The sequence below is a fragment of the Nematolebias whitei genome, chromosome 12 (genome assembly GCF_014905685.2).
Source record: "Nematolebias whitei isolate Nwh7 chromosome 12, NemWhi1, whole genome shotgun sequence".
Lineage (NCBI taxonomy): Eukaryota > Metazoa > Chordata > Actinopteri > Cyprinodontiformes > Rivulidae > Nematolebias > Nematolebias whitei.
Window position 1 is genome coordinate 25,328,903 of NC_056509.1, and position 19,152 is coordinate 25,348,054.

At 40.1% G+C, this 19,152-nt stretch overlaps 2 protein-coding genes across 2 annotated transcripts in view; both read right to left on the bottom strand.

Moving 5' to 3' along the window:
* Window positions 1-19,152, bottom strand: part of fermt1 (FERM domain containing kindlin 1) — a gene marked incomplete at its 5' end in the record, with an annotated part of 928,370 nt that overhangs the window by 465,408 nt on the left and 443,810 nt on the right.
* Window positions 1-19,152, bottom strand: part of pak5 (p21 protein (Cdc42/Rac)-activated kinase 5) — a 117,953-nt gene that overhangs the window by 4,659 nt on the left and 94,142 nt on the right. The window contains exon 8 of the mRNA XM_037685760.1: window positions 18,615-18,748. Coding sequence (XP_037541688.1) covers window positions 18,615-18,748 — 134 coding nt within the window. The remainder of the gene's footprint in view (window positions 1-18,614; window positions 18,749-19,152) is intronic.

Consider the following 19,152-nt stretch of genomic DNA (forward strand, 5'->3'; position numbering starts at 1 on the left):
CCATCCATCCATCCATCCATCCATCCATCCATCCATCCATCCATCAATGCATCAATCCATCAATCAATCGATCCATCCATCCATCCATCAATCCATCCATCCATCAATCCATCCATCCATCCATCCTCTTTTACCCACTTCTTCCTTTTTAGGTCACCTGTGCCACTGGGGCTCACATGTGAGAGGCAGGGGACACCCTGGACAGGTCTCCAGTCCATCTCAGGGACACATAGAGACAAACGATCTCTCACACCTAGAGACAATTTAGAGTTACCAATCAGACTAACATGCATGTTTTTGGTCTGTGGGAGGAAACTGGAGTACCTGGAGAAAACCCACCCATGCATGGAGAGAACATGCAAACTCCACCCAGAAAGGCCTCCGGACCGGGATTCATACGGGCGACCGTCTCGCTGAGAGGCAGCAGCTCTACCAACTGATCCACTGTGTCGCCCTCCAGAAAGATGATCAACTACAAAATTACTTTTATATATTACACCAGTCTGACTGCTTGGGACAAAAAAAATAAAGGTAGTTTAAATGTTTTTTGCTCAGTAACTATTTTCATGTGAAGTTTCTGACTTTTAAAAGCACAGGGAGAAACTAATATGCACAACAACAATAATAAATAGACAAACCTAAAAAAAAATAATTTTTCAATGAAATCCTTGTTTTCAGTCTGTAGGAATGAATTATACAAAGCAACAACTCTAGATGTCTAGCTTTCTAAATTTGGATTTATGCTAAATAAACTCCAAACCAACCAAGAGATAGTTTTGATGCCCCCATAACCCCCACCCTGTCATCGCCTGCAGCGGCTGCAGCCGTGCTGTGCAGCGCAGACAGGAGGGTCCCATATGGAGCACCGGGGCGATGCAGTCCATCTGACTGAACGCACACAGCTCCACTGAACACTAACATCCAGACCCAGCTGGCCAGGCCCGGCTGTGTGTTCATCAGTGAGTCCATGAACAGTTTACGTAGAGAAACAGACTTTAAAAATGAACATGCATAAATGTGGTCCCTGCATGTGTTCACAATCACCACTTTAATTATCAACGAAAAAAAACCCAAAGGGATTAATCAGACATTTCACACTGCAGATTGAAGCAGCTTGTTTTATGTGTTTTTTGGTCACACATGTCTGCGTTTCCAATCACAAGAAATAAATAAGCTGCACGAACGACATAAAAAAATAAAACAACAACAATAAAAAAAACTGGCTAAGTTAAAATGAACAAGATGGAGTAGAGTACACAAAAACCATTCATCTCTCATTGTCTATTACTCCACAATCTCCCTTATCCCCTCCTATCTGTCTCACACACACACACACACACACCCGCACGCACGCACACACACACACACAAACACACACACAAAAACATGATCACTGAAAAAGAAAATTGCTTCACAACGTGGAAAACAATTTTAATGAGCCTGGAAGGGTTGTCAAAGGGGAGGTGAGCTACACATGTTTTATGAACACGCACACACGAACGCACGCACACACACGCACATTCTTATGCAAACACAGTAGATAGAAAACGATTCCTGCAAATTGCAGCTCATTAACCAACTTTTAAAGTATAATTGAAATCTGAGTGCGATGACAGGAATAGTTCAGGAGACACAAGCGTGTGTGTGTGTGTGTGCGTGCGCACGTGATAATATCAGTGCTGAAAAATGAATTCAACCACTTCTTTAAAACGAGACAAACCTCGGAGTGAGTGAGGTAATGTGTGTCTGAACCTGCCCTGTTTACTGAGGTTTCCGTTGACGTTTCGAAAAGTGCTTGTTCTGCCTAAACTTCTTCTCCAACACACCAACAGGCAAACATCTGCGTGGGAGACCATTCAAAGTCCTTCACGGCAGCAGCAGCAGCGGCGCTCAGCCTCATCAAAGCGTGTTATTAGCAGCCGACACTGTGCAGCGTTAATGCTGACACTCAACGCAAATGACTATAATTACACACCGAGCTCAAAGTAAGCTTAAAACAATGAGGAGGCAGCTTCCAAACACAACTCAACAACATGGACACCATCTAGAAAGTTGGAGAGAAGAAACATCTCACAACTATCAGAGACTTCTGAAGAGGACAAAGTGACCACATGAATCTGAGCATACTGTTTACATGTATTACATCATCTTGTTGAGTAAGAAATGAGTTGTTTTAACTCACTCATGTATTTTGTACTTTTATGACTCCAAGTTCACCATCATATATTTAGGTTTTTTTGCACTTCTAAGAAAAGTGTGTGTTGCCTCTTCAAAACATAACACCTAAAATATTTTCCACACAGGCCTAAAGTGGTTGTCCTCTTCAGAGTGTTGGCATGACATGCCACTTGTTGCATGAGCTGCTTTTCTTCCTTTGCCCAGCCAGGTCTTCACATACGGCATTGGGTCTCATTGCATGCATGGTGGTCCAACTGAGCTGACAAAGAGGAGGTTTGCAGCATTCTTGGTAGTCAGTTTGCTCCTGTTCTCAGTGATGATATTGTTCATGGTACTGAATCCACACTCACAGTCTACATTACTTGCTGACAATGTATCCACTGCCACAAGCAATTTCTTCTTCTTGTTAGGAATGCTTCTTCCTCTACTTGCCTTATACTCAATGAATCAAAGGTGGGTCTCATGTGCATTTAGATGTAGGAGATGGCAAAAAGACCTTCCCTCATATTCTCCATGTGGGGGATTATCATTGTCTCACTTGTCAGGTTAAGGACTGCCATTTGATTTAGAAGTCTGCTCTAAGTCTCTTTTCTGTTGGCTGTGACACTGACCTGTACTTTATTAGCTGCAGGTGTAAAGACTCTGTCTTTCAAACTCTGCCAATGCTTGAACAAACTGTGCAGAGTCAATGATGGGAGACCTGCCAACTCTGAACTGTACTCCTTTAAATTGCATTCACCTCTTCCTCTGCCTGGCTAGCTTCAACTACATGTTGTCCTGGGTATGAACAGAGGCTTTCAATGGTTTGACATACATTGTCATGATCTCATGGGCTTTTGGGAGTGTGGCCTTCATGTTCTGAAGAAACTCTGACAAGTTCTTTAGTTCAGTCAGGACATCCGTCATCAGTGCAAGACTTTTTTTTTTAGGAAATTTACAGAGAACAGCTTAGACTGCAGACTTCATTTGATATTACCTCAAAAATGATACCTCATTTGTTATGATACATTGAGAACAATTAAATGCGATATGTATTATGATATGTATTATATGTAGTATAACAAAATATGATACGTTGAGAACAACCAAATACCATATGTATTATGATATGTATTATATGTAGTACAACAAAATAATATACGTTGAGAACAACCAAATACCATTTGTATTACGATATGTATTATATGTAGTATAACAAAATATGATACACTGAGAACAACCAAATACCATTTGTATTACGATATGTATTATATGTAGTACAACAAAATATGATACACTGAGAACAACCAAATACCATTTGTATTACGATATGTATTATATGTAGTACAACAAAATATGATACACTGAGAACAACCAAATACCATATGCATTACGATATGTATTACATGTAGTACAACAAAATATGATACACTGAGAAAAACCAAATACCATATGTATTACGATATGTATTATATGTAGTACAACCAAATAATATACGTTGAGAACAACCAAATACCATTTGCATTACGATATGTATTATATGTAGTACAACAAAATATGGTATGAAGTTTATTCATTTTAAAAAAGTACAAAACAATTCCATAACAATATATAAAAAGATACAAAAAAAATTAAAATGAAAGGCAGCAGAAAGAAGAAAAAATCTTATTTTATCTGCCCCTTTTTCAAACAATTATTTCAGACATAATAATTTTCAAGTAACAGAACAAAATGAATAACTTTCTAATTTTTCTAATTCTAATACGAAACACACACTAAGCTACTTCATATATACTTTTTTAACAATCTAGATTTGATCTTTTTCTTAAATGTACACATTGACTTGACATTTTTTTACATCACTCTCTAGACCATTCCACAATCCAACTCCTTGGATTGAGGTAGACCTTCCCTTCAGACTAGTTCTGAATTTTGGTTTGACAAATATCTCTATCCCCTTAAGATTATAACAACTTTGTCTTTTAACAAAATTTCTTTGGATATTTAATGGTAATGTGTTATTTTGAGCCCTATACATAACTGATAAAATACTATAATCTACCAAATCATGGAACTTCAATAACTTCAGTTGATAAAATAATGTGCTTGATGGGTGACAGTAATGCTTTCTGGTGATGATTCTTACAGCTCTTTTCTGTAAAATAAAAATAGGTTTTGTAAAAGTTTTACACGCTTTCCCCCAAACATCAATGCAATAGATTAAATGTGGAACAATGATTGTGTTATACAACATGTACAGAGCTTTATCATTTAATAATTCCCTGACTTTGTATAGTACTGCAATAGATTTATATATTTTTATTCTTACAGAATCTATGTGATTTTTCCATGTTAGCTGTTCATCAATGATTACACCCAAAAATTTCATCTCATTAACTCTACAAATCTCAACACCCTCAATTTTAAATGGATCATCAACAGTTCTCTTTTTGTTACTAAATATCATGTATTTAGTTTTATCTCAATTTAATGATAATTTATTAAGTTTAAACCAAGTTTGTATTTTATCAAATTCTGTCTTCATCAGTTCCAACATCCGTTTTACATCTTTACCCAAACAAAAAAATGTGGTGTCATCTGCAAAAAGGACACATTTGAGGAGTCCTGATACATTCACTAAGTCATTCACATATAAAATAAATAACTTTGGTCCAAGTACAGAGCCTTGAGGAACTCCACAAGTGATATTGCACAAGTCAGATCTTACACCATTTATTTGTACAAACTGTTTCCAATCTTTTAAATAGCTAGATACCCAGTGTAATGCTGGTCCTCTTATACCATATTTATTTCATTTTTCAAGGAGAATAGTGTGGTCAATAGTATCAAATGCTTTTTTTAAATCAACAAAAATACTAACACAATACTGTTTTTGATCGACAGAAGTAGTTATTTGTTCCATTATTTCCATGAGAGCCATTGATGTAGAGTTTTTTGCTCTAAACCCATACTGACTGCTACTTAGAATGTTTTGTTTAGTAATAAATTTATCTAATCTTGTCACAAACAGTTTTTCTAGAATTTTTGAGAATTGTGGTAATAAGGATATTGGTCTATAATTATTGAACACACATTTATCACCATTTTTAAAGAGAGGAACTACCTTTGCTACTTTCATATTGTCTGGAAATATTCCTTTTGAAAATGATAAATTACAAATATATGTAAACGGCTCGATAACATAACTCATTATGTCCTTTACAAACATCATATCCATGTCCACCCAGTCTTTTGATCTCTTATCTGTAAGATTTTTTACTACATTCATTATTTCTTCTTTGTCAGTTCCATTAAGAAAAATACTGTTGTCACAACTTATAACTGAATGGTTCACATTATTGTTTACTTTTGGTATTTTAGCTGCAAGGCTTGATCCAACGTTCACAAAATGATGATTAAATCCATTTACAATTTCATTTTCATCATGGATTTCATCGTCATCCTTCAAAAAATATTGTGAAATACCTGTTTTTGCTTTATGAATTTTCAGAACATTATTTATTACTCGCCATGTTGCTTTCATATCACCATTACTTTTATTTAATAAATCACTATAATATTCCTTCTTGTGTTTCCTTATAATCCCTACTAATTTATTTTTATACTTCTTATATTTCTCTTCAGCCTCTTGTGTTCTCAATTTCAAGAAACATGTATACAAATAATTCTTTTTTTTACAAGCATTTCTCAACCCTTTCATCATCCATGGTTGGTCAACAACATTTCTCTTTGTATAATTATTTTGCACACAATTCTTTTCATACAGAGCTCCCAAAATATTCATAAACTCATCATATGATCTATTCACATCATCAACATACACGTCTTTCCAGCTTTGTTTATGTAAATCATCTTTTAATTTGTCCATTGCTTTTTTTGATGTGTTTATTGTTTTTTTCTTAATTGTAATTTCTTTTGTAATGCTTTGATCATTTTTATAAATCATGAAAACTGGTAAGTGATCACTCAAATCACTCATCAAAATACCTCCCATCACATCCCCATTTGTTACATTTGTGAAAATATTATCGATTATTGTAGCACTATGAGTTGTAATTCTTGTTGGTTTTGATATTAACGGATAAAGATTTAAACTATACAATGAATTTGTAAATGTACTGATGTTATTTGAATCTGTTTTATTTCCCAGGTCAATATTAAAGTCTCCACACAAAAAAATGTTTTTATTAAAACTCTTGTCCAATAGTTGTACGATTTTATCAGTGAATATTTCTATATTTGATCCTGGAGATCGATATACACAACTTATTAATATGTTTTTATCATTCTTGTTTATTATTTCTATTGTTATTATTTCCATGATATTATCAACAACTATTGACATTTCATTAATTAATTTACATTTTATTTCATTTTTAACAAATAGAGCCACTCCACCACCTCTTTTGTTGCTTCTGTTCACATGATATAATTCATACCCTTCCATGTGAACGTTAGTTGTGTTTTCATCGTTGAGCCATGTCTCTGACAGTGCTATTATTGTAAAGGTTCTGTTTACCTGTTTTAAATAATCTGTTATTTTGGATATATTTGCATTTAAACTTCTACTGTTAAAGTGGATAATAGAGAGACCTCCATTAGTTATATTGATATCATTAAACTGTTCTTCATTATAATATTCACAGTTTTTTATTTCAGGGAAAAAAATTTGTATCAATCGCATCTTCAACATTGTATATTTTAAACTCTGAGTCTTCGTATGTTGCCATATTATAATGTATTTGTTTGTTTTATATTTTGATTATTTATTGCTTGTGAAGTTGTGTCAATGATTTATCATCTGTCATCTCCTGAGCTTATTTTAGTCTTTCCAGATTCCAGATGATACACTGAGAACAACCAAATACCATATGTATTACGATATGTATTATATGTAGTACAACCAAATAATATACGTTGAGAACAACCAAATACCATATGTATTGCAATATGTATTATATGTAGTACAACAAAATATGATATGGTGAGAACAATCAAATATGATATGTATTACAATATGTATTATATGTAGTACAACAAAATATGATAGGTTGAGAACAAACAAATACCATATGTATTACGATATGTATTATATGTAGTACAACAAAATAATATACGTTGAGAACAACCAAATACCATTTGCATTACGATATGTATTATATGTAGTACAACAAAATATGATACACTGAGAACAACCAAATACCATATGTATTGCGATATGTATTATATGTAGTACAACAAAATATGATATGTTGAGAACAATCAAATATGATATGTATTATGATATGTATTATATGTAATACAACAAAAAATATACTTTGAGAACAAACAAATACCATATGTATTATATGTAGTATAACAAAAATGATACGTTGAGAACAACCAAATATTATATGTATTACGATATGTATTATATGTAGTACAACAAAATATGATACGTTGAGTACAACCAAATCTACAGGGTAAAATGTGTCACTAATTATGAAACTTAAGGCAAGAGGAAATCAGTGGGACTCAGTTTAAAAACTGTGATCGAAAATGCAGCTAAGCAGACAAGCTGACATTTTTATAAGAAAATACCAATAATATAGAAACAAAACACAAGCAAATGTTGATATTACACAGAATATAATAGGAAGCTCAGAGGAGCTGAGTAGGACAAGGAAAGAGATGGTTGCTGGTATTAAGAAAGCCAAGGCCACATATGCACAGAGGATCGAGGGTCAATTCATCTCACAAGACCCTCGGAGCATGTGGAGGGGCATTAAGTTCATAACAGATTATAAAGGCAGGAGTAAACAATGCCCCAAAGACCCATCTCTGCCTGATGCCCTCAACAAGTTCTATGCACGCTTTGAAGACCCGAACAGACCACCCAGCACCAGACTCACCTCACCACTGGATGAAGAGCATCTCAGCGTGACCTCAGCAGAAGTAAGGAGTACTTTCAGGAGGATTAATCCGCACAAGTCAATCGGCCCAGACAACATCCCCGGAAAAGTGTTGAAAGAATGTCCCAATCAGCTCTGTGAGGTGCTGGCAGGCATTTTTAACTCCTCACTTACCCTGGAGACAGTTCTAACCTGCCTTAAGACTGCCACCATCATCCCAGTCACAAAAAGCTCTACAGTGACTGGTCTGAATGACTATCGGCCAGTGGCCCTCACCTTGATAGTCGCTAAATGCTTCGAAAAACTGGTCATGACTCACATCAAAACAACCATCAACATCAACGAGGACCCTCATCAGTATGCATACCGCGAGAACCGATCAACAGAGGATGCAATCTCCTCTGTGGTCCACACTGCGCTCAACCACCTGGAGCAGAAAAACTCTTACGTCCGTATGCTCTTTGTGGACTTCACATCTGCCTTCAACACCATTATCACCCAAACCCTGATGGACAAACCATTTACACTAGGACTACGCCCCTCGATTTGCAACTGGGTACTAGACTTCTTAACAAACAGACCAAAGTCAGTTAGGATCCACAACTTCTCCTCCTCCACCATAACCCTCAGCACTGGCTCTCCTCAGGGATGTGTGTTGAGCCCCCTCCTGTTTACTCTGCTCACATATGATTGTGCAGCTACCCATTCAGACTGTTACATTGTAAAGTTTGCAGATGATACAGCGGTGGTGGGATGCATCACAAACAATGATGAGTCCAGCTACAGGCAAGAGGTGGAACACCTGGAGAGCTGTTGCAAAGAGAATAACCTTCACATCAATGTGAAGAAGACAAAGGAGATGATTGTGGACTTCAGAAGGAACAAAAACACCTACACCCCCCTGAACATAAGAGGATCTGCGGTGGAAGTGGTCTCCAGCTACAAGTACTTGGGTGTACACATGAATGACAACTTCAGCTGGAGCAACAACACCACCAGCCTGATCAAGAAAGCTCATCAGAGACTCTACTTCCTCAGACGGCTGAGGCGAGCTGGTCTGGGAAGCTCAGTCCTCACCTCCTTCTACAGGTGTGCAGTGGAGAGCATCCTGTGCTCGAGCATCAATGTGTGGCATGGAGGCTGCACAGCTGCAGAAAGAAAAGCTTTGCAGAGAGTGGTGAAGGCTGCACAGAAATCTGTTGGAATCAGTCTCCCCACCATCACAGACATCTACACCTCCAGATGCAGGAAGAGGGCCACCTGCATCATGAAGGACCCCACTCACCCAGCACACACACTTTTTGCCCCACTCCCCTCAGGAAGGAGGTTGAGGAGCATTAAGTGTAGAACCACTAAACTGAGGAACAGCTTTTACCCTGAGGCTGTTAGACTCATGAATCTCTAACCAGAATAATCACTGTGAAAAAAATCACATCATGTTGCTGCTGATCTGTTTCATGTTGCTGCTGATCTGTTTCATGTTGCTGCTGATCTGTTTCATGTTGCTGCTGATCTGTTTCAATGTTGATGTGTTCATGCGTGCACATCTGCTCACAGACTCATGTTCATGTTTGTGCTAATGTTCAATGTTTTTATGTTATGAGTGCTTAGTGTATATTTAGTTGATGTTTTTCTTAGTTCATATCTTAGATGTTATTACTGTTTTTCTTTTACATTTTATTGTTGGATATAACTGGGACCCTGTGTTCATAATTTCGCTCCACCACATGTACCACATGAGGTGCGAATGACAATAAAGAATCTCTGACTCTGACTGACTCTGAGTATTAAATATATTAAAATATTTAGTTAAAGTACGGTTTACATTTTATGCAGATTAATATGCAGATTTATTATGCAGATTATGGAACATATTTCATTTTAAAAAGTCATAAATTAAACAGTCTTTCACTTTAAAATTTTCTAGATTTGTTGCACTTGTTGTTCTTTACAAAATGTAATGCATTTTCTTGTGATTTGACCTTGAGGTCAAATATACGCCCAAGGTCACAACGTTAGAACTATACATACCCAGATAGCTAAAAAGAAAACCATAACATGTGGGGTATCAAATCGAAGCTGTGAACAACAGGAATACAACGAAACATCTCTAAAGAACACTATTTTTAAGTCTACTAAGATAAAGCCAGAAAAACATAATATCTGGAAATGGAGAACCTCTCCTCCAGCACCACAGGTCTTCAAAAGATGGTTGCTGATGCTGTTAAGCACATCAAATCTCATTGTATTTGAAGATTACAACCTGTACACGATGCTAAACATGCTTCTAGATATGCTACATAAGGAACGGAGCTTTAAAAATTGAGTTGAAATTCACTTTGTTTTTGAAAAACTGACAGCTTTGTGAAAACTTGATAGAAACTGATCTGGAAAAATACAGACACCATGGCAGGAAAGTAATGAATTCAAATGATAACTACAGAAGGTATATAATGCAGAGCAAGCTTTTAATCCGTTTGTTTTTTTTTTAAACCAGAAACGAATGGTGAATTAAAATGGTGATGACGTCACCAGAGGAAGCACTGCGTGCTTGAAAAATGAGGGAATTTCCAAGTGCCTAAAGGCTCCAGTATACTCAAGCAGACCTTTATCCCCATGTACTCGATGCACACTGTCCACAGAGGGTTGAGACTTCATACTCGAGCGTCCACCCTGAGCGGCTGCAGACCAGCTCCGTAGGCAAGTGGCGTTTACCTTCGGGACCAATTGAGGTCGTTGATTGGTCATTTGCTGACATGCCTACTGGATTGATTGCCAGGTCGCAAAAATAAAAAAAAGAGAGAGCTGGCAACCCCAGCCACAGTGGTGTTCTTATATGTTGTTAATAAAAAGTTCTAAAAAATACAAACAAACCAGGGAGTGCTGGTCCTGCAGCCCACACATCAGACCAGCCCACCAGGAAATCTCCAGACCTTCCCGCAGCCACGCTGGACCTGATTTTAATTCGCTTGTGACAAATTCTTTCATTTCTCACCATTTCAGTCATGGTGTCAAAAGACAAGGAGGAATAGATCGCTTGCCTCTTTGCAAAAAAAAAAAAAAGGCCATTAAATCAGACCAGGGATGAAGAAGGGGAATTTAATACATTAGTGTCGCATATAAAACAGTCCATCACTGAACAGTTTATTGTGTGACACCGAGTACGAGTACGCGTATGCGATCGTAAAAATTGAGCTTTGTATGGACATGCCCTGCGGGCGTCCGCTTCGATTCTAATCTGTTGCGCGCTGACCTCCGCGGACTTACGTACGCTCGACTATACTGGAGCCTTAAAGCTGGAGAATTGAGGCTCCAGCATAACATGAACAGTTCAGAAACAAACTAAAATGAGAACAAAGCTATTTGTTAACAATTAAGTTGTGTTTTAGACTGCTTATTGCTAGCAAATCTATTCAGACCCAAAGTAAACTACTGTCATTGATCTGGTCAGCTGGACTTTCAATGCAATTGATAAAAAAAAAATTCAACCAAGTGACAGGGTCTTGGAGAACCCTCATGCCCCAGTGATACACACATGGCAGGGTACGTCATGATGGAAGTTGATGTGCCTTTCCGTATTGTCTCAGGAGGATGCCTAAGATTTATGTAATTGGAATCGTGATATCAGGGTTTCTGCTTTTTGGCACTGTCGGATACCTATGTTATCAGCTATTGAAGAAGACAGCGGCAGCAGTTTCGGCCATGGCAAAGCTGCCGAGCGTATGTGAAGGTTTGGTTCATGCTTCAAGAACTCAAAATCAGCTGACTTATGAGCTCAAACGTAAGATGGAAGCGATTTGTAAGAATCGCCGGTCACTTGCGACTCGCCAGCATTTTGGGGATGAACTTGGAGGGAGTTAATAAGCACAGACCAGTGGAAGGCCCACAAATATGGCCATTTTGGATCATTGAAAGTACCAGCAGAACTCAAGGCTAATGAGAAATAACAGGCTGCCTGAAAAAAATCAACAACTGTGGCTTATCTGAATCTGACTGTCACGAATCACGTCCCATAGATTATATTTTCTGTCACCCTGTTCACTCTTTAAAGTTTGCAATAGATCTTTTCTGTAAGTTTCATTTATTCTGTCCACTCAGGTAATGTTTATTTATATATGCGTGAGTTTTAGTTTGTCTTCTTTGCATGCTGGTTGAGGGTGATGTCACGGTTGTTTAGTTTTGTCTTCACCGCAGCCAGCAGCAGCTGATTGAACTCAACTGGCTGCACATGTCTCTCTCACCCTTTAAAAGCTGCACTCTTTCTCCTCTTTGGTGCCCGGTAGTTGAAAACAGTTCACTGTAAGTAGATACCTCGTGTTACTCATCCTGCCTTGTTCCCCCATGGCCTTTCATGTCCCCTTGTCATAGTTTACCTGTCTCCTCATTCCTGTCCCGCTCCTGGTTCCTGTCCTTCCCTCTTGGCTTGACCTCCCGGCTCCTGGACCCACGACTTACCTGGACATCGTCTCTCGCTCGACCCTTTGGATTACCACGTCTTCTGCCTTCGGTTTTGACCTTTGCCTGCACGACTACGCCTCCTCGTCTTCCCCTCCGGCACCCCCTGTCATCTGCTCTCTGGTTTTGGACCCAGGCTTGTGTGACCACGTCTCTGTGCTCAACGGACTCACCACCCATCTGTCGCTGCGGCCAGCTGCAGTCCCTCACCGGACTCAGCCCCTCCAGCAGCGGTCCGGATCAGTCTGGACTTCTTCACTCTCCAGAACCCCCGGGATCATCTGAAACGGTTAGTGGTCCTTCTTATTTGACTTTTCTGCTCTCCATAGTCTCCTGCACGACCACTAACTGATCTCTATCTAATAGACTTGTCCCTGATCCGGAACCAGTACCAGAACCCGAACCCAAACCAGAATCAGCGCCAGAACCGGTCCAATCTGCAATACCTCTCCTAGAAAATAAATACTATTTAATTTTCTTCATTCATGTGGTGATTTTGGTCCAAACTAGAAGGGGTTCATTACACTGACTCCCCCAATCGGCCTTGAAGCAGGCCAACTTATCAAATTTCTCCTGGGATATGTGTTAACTAAGGAAGGCACTGCTCTATCTGCAACCCATCCCACCCCAAGAACTTCTGTGAATGCTTAACAGAACTGTACTGGCTAACATCAACATCTTATCAGGACTATGAGGCTATCTGGAAGTGCTTCATGGACAAATCTCACCATCTTGTTGTCAAATGCATATGCAATGTGTCTATAAATGTGCTTGCTGGTAGAGTTTTTTTGATGTCTTCAATTGTGTCTTAATAAGGACAAGGTGTCAAGAGATCTTTTTTGTAATACCACTATCCTTTCCTCGTGGCCTTTCCCCTTTTCTGTTTAACAAATAAGTAGCCGCACTATTAGGAGCAGCAGCAATGTGCACTCCACCCATCTTTCAGACAACAGTACAAACATAATCTTACTGTACTGTAATACGGTGCAATAACAAAGTTTATTCTGATTCTGAAAATTGCAGCCATGACTGGTTATGAATGACAACTTTACAGCAGACAGTCACACCCCTCACTTCCAGGTACTGTGTGTACCGGTGCAGAACCTTTTAGTGGCACGCAGTACCGGACTGTAACGGCTTGCTCCAGTAGTCCTCTGTGCAGCCTTCACCACTCTCTGCAGAGCTTTCCTCCATCCAGCAGAGCAGCCCCCGTGCCATGGGTTGTGGCAAAGTTACCGGAGTTGGTGGCACTTTTGAGCTGACATGTTTATTAGCCGTGGTCATCATCTTGAATTGTCGTGATTCCTACAGGTAAACAACTGTCGATGTTCATCCAATCATTACTTTTTGAGGATGTCATTAAAACCCTTCCAGTGGTTCACCAGATATTTTGCTAACAGACAGACAAACTGAACACAGACACAATCCCCTCCTTTTCATTTTGTTGGGTGGAAGAGCTCAAGCCACAAAAAATTCAAAACAAAATTAAAGCTGCAAGCAGCATTAAAGGCCCTCGCAGCAAAGCGCCGCTCCGGCCTTACAGCGACTGCGGGATCTCCAGCAACTCTGCCCAGTGGCCATTGCAAATGCTCTCACGCCCGTCCCCTGCTCGTTCACCAGGTTGCACATTTGCCGAACCTTCAACATCACCTGTGACTGTGGGCGCTTCAGCAACACCTCCCAGTCGCCATCGCGAACGCTCTCATGCGATTCCCGCATGCGTCCACCAGGGTGCGCATATGCCGAATCTTTGCAATCACCTTCCGTCCATATCAGTATGAATCCAGCTGTAAGCCTTACAAGTTTGGCTAAAATCTGACCTTCCAGACAGGAGTTATTGTCACTTCCTGTTTTGTTGCGAGTGTCAAGGACTTCCTTTAGGCTTTTCAACATGTCATATGTGGTAATCAACAGTTAGCCAATATGGTTTAAATCTTATAGGTTACACAGTGCCAAGCTGGAAGAGTCACCCAACAATCATCAGTTTCTTCTCTGAGTGGGCCAGGCTTAAGTCAAGTCATGAACCAACAATATTAAGGTGTCTACAAGTGGTCACTTATGAACCACAAAAAGTCTGGTCTTCATCAGATGATGTATCATTGAGATATAACTGTTGGAATGATGTAGGGGCGAACATGAGTGAAATGTTTAACAAAAATACCAATGTGTTTCGAAGTGCTAACTGATCACTCATAAAATCAGGTACAGATCGGATGATGTATCACTGAAATATAACTTTTGTAATTAGCTAAGGGGCACACTAGAGTCAAATGTTAAAGAACAATACCAATTTATCTACAAGTAGACGCACAAAAAAAACTGGTGTAGATCGGATGATGTATCACCTTGATATAACTTTTGGAATAATCTAGGGGGCGCACTAGAGTTAAATGTTAAAGAACAATACCAATGTATATAGAAGTGCTCACTGATCATGCTCAAAAATCTGGTGCAGATCGGATGATGTATCACCTAGGTATAAATGTTGGAATAATCTAGGGCGCGCACTTGAGTGAAATTTTAAACAACAATACCAATGTGTCTAGAAGTGCTCACTGATTAAGCACAATAAATCTGGTCTAGATCAGACAATGAATCACTGATATAACAGTTTGAACAATGTAGGGGGCGCACTTGAGTCAAATGTTAAACAACAATACAAATATGTCTTCAAGTGCTCACTAATGATGCACAAAAAATCTGGTTCAGATCAGATGATATATCACAGAGATATAACTTTTAGAATAATGTAGGGGTCGCACTTGAGTGAAATGTTAAAGAACAATACCAATGTGTCTATAAGTGCTCACTGATCAACTGGTGCTTCTGGTAAGATGGCGCCCATGTACATGGCTTGCAATCCACCTCTGCTGATGGTGTTCGGATTATTTGCATTTTGTTATTTTTTCATCTGGGACATAAACTCGCTGCTGGTGTATGACTGACAACAGCTTCTGAATCTTCGATTTTCTGCCGCCGATGTCACTTATTTGGATCATTATGAGCGTACCTCTGGACCCCCCCTCTTCCCCCGATGCTGGCGGACGTGCCTGTTTACCTCCGCTGCGCTCCTCACCTGCCTGCCCAGAGATATCGCTACATACGCCGGGGAAAACGTGCTGGGTGGCTGGTAAATCTTAAAGCCCTGCACGATGCATCTTCCTCTCCAGCTGGTGGTCATGGTTTCCATTGCCAGCTTTCTGCGTGCCCGGACCAGGTAAACAACGGGAGTTGTCGGCCGGTGCGCCGTATGGGCCAACCCGGAGGGGCTGTTATTGAAAATCTGCGGCCACTGGCGCACGCTAACTCCACCGCTGCTAGGTCCACTTTGGACAGTATCCGGATGTGTTTGGTCAACGCAAGATTTGTTACCAACAAAACTTTTATCCTCAGAGACTATTTTCAAGAGCACAATTTGGACTTTCTCTGCATCACAGAGACTTGGATGTCTCCGGGTGAGTCCAGCGCCTTGACGGAATTATTGTCACCGAACTGTTTATATTTTAACGCACCACGGCCATCAGGCCAGCGCGGTGGTGGATTATTAAAAATATTTAAATCAACTTTTGACTGTAAACAACTGCCCATCCCAGTTTCCCACGCCAGCTTTGAGCTGAGCGTCTTTGAACTAGGCCATTCGCCTTCGACTTTATGTGCACTCGTCTATCGCCCACCTCGTTCTAAGGATTTCATTAATGAGTTTTCTGATTTCTTGGCTGAAATCACACCAAAATATGATCATGTTTTCATTATTGGGGACTTTAATTTGCATATGTGCTGTCAGGAGAAGCCCTTGGTTAAGGACTTTTTAGATTTATTGGACTCATTTAATCTAACTCAGCATGTAAATGGTCCCACCCAAGAGTGCGGACATACACTGGACCTTGTTTTAACACATGATGTGATTGTTAGTAATCTTGAAATTGGTGATAATGTTTTTTCAGATCACATGCCAGTCCGGTTTGAGTTCACCCTCCCCCATCTAACTCCTAAGCCGTGCGTTTCTGCACGTAGTAGCCGGACCATTAACCACTTCACTGCCGCACATTTCACAGATGCTTATAACTCTGAAATGATCATTCAGCCCCCGGTGTTTCTCACCACCACTGAGGTGCTGACATCCCAGTTCAACTCTGTCTGCTTAAAGACTATGGATCATGTCGCGCCTGTTAAAACTAGAAAATCAAAACTCAGAGCAGAACCTTGGCTGAGTGACGTCACCAAGGCCGTTAGGCAGCAATGAAGGAGGGCGGAGCACAAATGGGGGAAAGACAGGCTGCAGGTCTCTTTTCAAATACTTAAAGAGAGTTGGCACCGTTATCAGAAAGCAGTAAAAGCTGCTAAATCCAAATACTTTTCTGATATCATAACCTCAAACTCTCACAACCCATGTGTTCTCTTCTCTACCCTAAACTCTGTTCTCCACCTCACTGAACCATTACCTCTGGAAGCCTCGACTGAGCTGTGCAAGAACTTACATTTCTTTTTGGAAAAAATTGCAACCACCTGGGCTCTCATTTCCCCTCCAACTCATGACCCATCCATCCCACCTCAATCTGTAGCTCTATTTGACCATTTTGAACCCATCACTCTGTCTTCTCTAGAGCAGGTCATGTGCAGCTTGAAACCTTCTGGTTCCCCCTTTGATGTGATCCCCCCTCGACTACTAAAGGAGGTTTTTCCTACTCTAGGTCCATCCATTCTTGCTATTGTAAATAGCAGTTTATCCACTGGTGTGGTGCCAAAAACCTTTAAACATGCTGCTGTCCAGCCTCTCCTGAAAACAAACAAACCTTGACCCCTCAGTCGTATCCAACTTCCAGCATGTCTCCAGACTCCCATTTGTTTCGAAACTACTGGAAAAAATAGTTGAGTCCCAGTTGTGCTTTCTGGAGGATCACACCATCTTAGAACTATTCCAATCTGGCTTTAAACCTCTCCACAGCACTGAAACTGCCCTACTGAAGGTTTTTAATGACATCTTCAAATTCACAGATACCGGTGATTCTGAGCTGCTTGTCCTATTGGACCTTACAGCTGCCTTTGACACCATCGACCATGAGATCCTCATTGCTAGGTTGGAGCAGTGGGTGGGCATAATAGGGTCAGCCCTCAATTGGTTCAGATCCTACCTCGCTGACAGATCCTTCTGTGGCTCCATCAAGGATTTTAGTTCTGCAGTGGCAGAGCTTAAATGGGGGGTTCTGCAGGGGTCCATCCTGGGTCCCCTCCTATTCTCTTTATACCTGCCACCACTTGGTGCTATTTTCCGGAAACACAACATGTCCTTTCACTTTTATGCCGATGACTGTCAAATTTACTTAGGGACCATTCAATGTAAAACTTTACACTTCCTGTTGGCAAGGGGCGTGGCTTAAGTGATGTCATGATTTGACCATTCAGTCTTGCAGGGGACCGGATGTGGATCAATCACTTAAGGTTTGATGTCTCAGACAGTTTTTGTGTAGGAGCTATTAAGAGTTTCGTTTTTCATGGCAAGATGTCAAACTTTGAGGTCTGGCCCCACCCCTTCAGCATGGTCCGAAACAAACCGTTTTGATAACTTTGCGTCCCCCATGCCTTTTGACCAAAATGACCAAGTTTGAAAGTGACTGAGCAAAATTCCTAGGAGGAGTTTGTGCAAATGTGGAGGCTGTAAACCGCCAAAAAGGTGTGAAAATTAGGCCGGCATTCCAAAATATCCGCCTTCCTGTTTATCATACAACGTTGGTACCAGAGGGTTTTCCCCCAATCTTGGGGAATTGGACAAGTGTACCAAATGTCATGTTTCTACGACCAACTAAGGTTAATGCGGAGGGTATTTTGAAAATTTCTAGGTGGCGCTCTTGATCTGTTTCTGTTGCGATTTTTGCCACGCCCTTAAAATACGTAATTTTTCACCAGTCCTGATGCGTCCGCCAAATTTGGTGACTTTTGGGACATGTTAAGGCCCCCCAAAACGCAAATTCATTTAGCGGAAAAAACTGCAGTTCGGGCTTGAACAGAGCAATTACAATAGGCCTTCGCAGCGCTTCGCTGCTCGGCCTAAAAACAAAATGAGTAGAAACAACTTAGGTTTTAGTTTATTACCTTGTGTGAGTGACGATGTCCGTGAGCGCTCCCCCTTCCAGGAACTCCATGACCACCCACAGCTCGTCCCCCACCAAGTAACTGTTGTACATGTCCACAACATTTTCATGATGGTAGTCCCTCATGATCACCACCTAAGGGGGAGACAAACAGATGGAACGAGTTGTCAACATGTTTGACTTGATGTGCTAATAAGCAAACGTTGGCCAGAGTACCATGTTGATATGTGAATGTTACAGGAAAATCCAGTGAAATAATTTTACACACATGTAGTTATTTTAAGACGTTAAACTTCTAATCTGGTTTGTTCCAGAAAGTTTGCTGATTTTAAACCAAATGCAAAACTGCAATTAAAAACGCTTTAAGTGCACAAACCTAAAACGAAACCTGCATCAGCAGTTAGAAAACGTGTTGCTTTGCGCGTTTAAAGTGAAAAACAAGTCGTCCACTAGTTTAGTAATTTAATAAATGCACCTGATAATTAAATGTTATTCATTTGACTCCCTTTTGTCTGACGTGTGCACGTTACGGAGGCTTA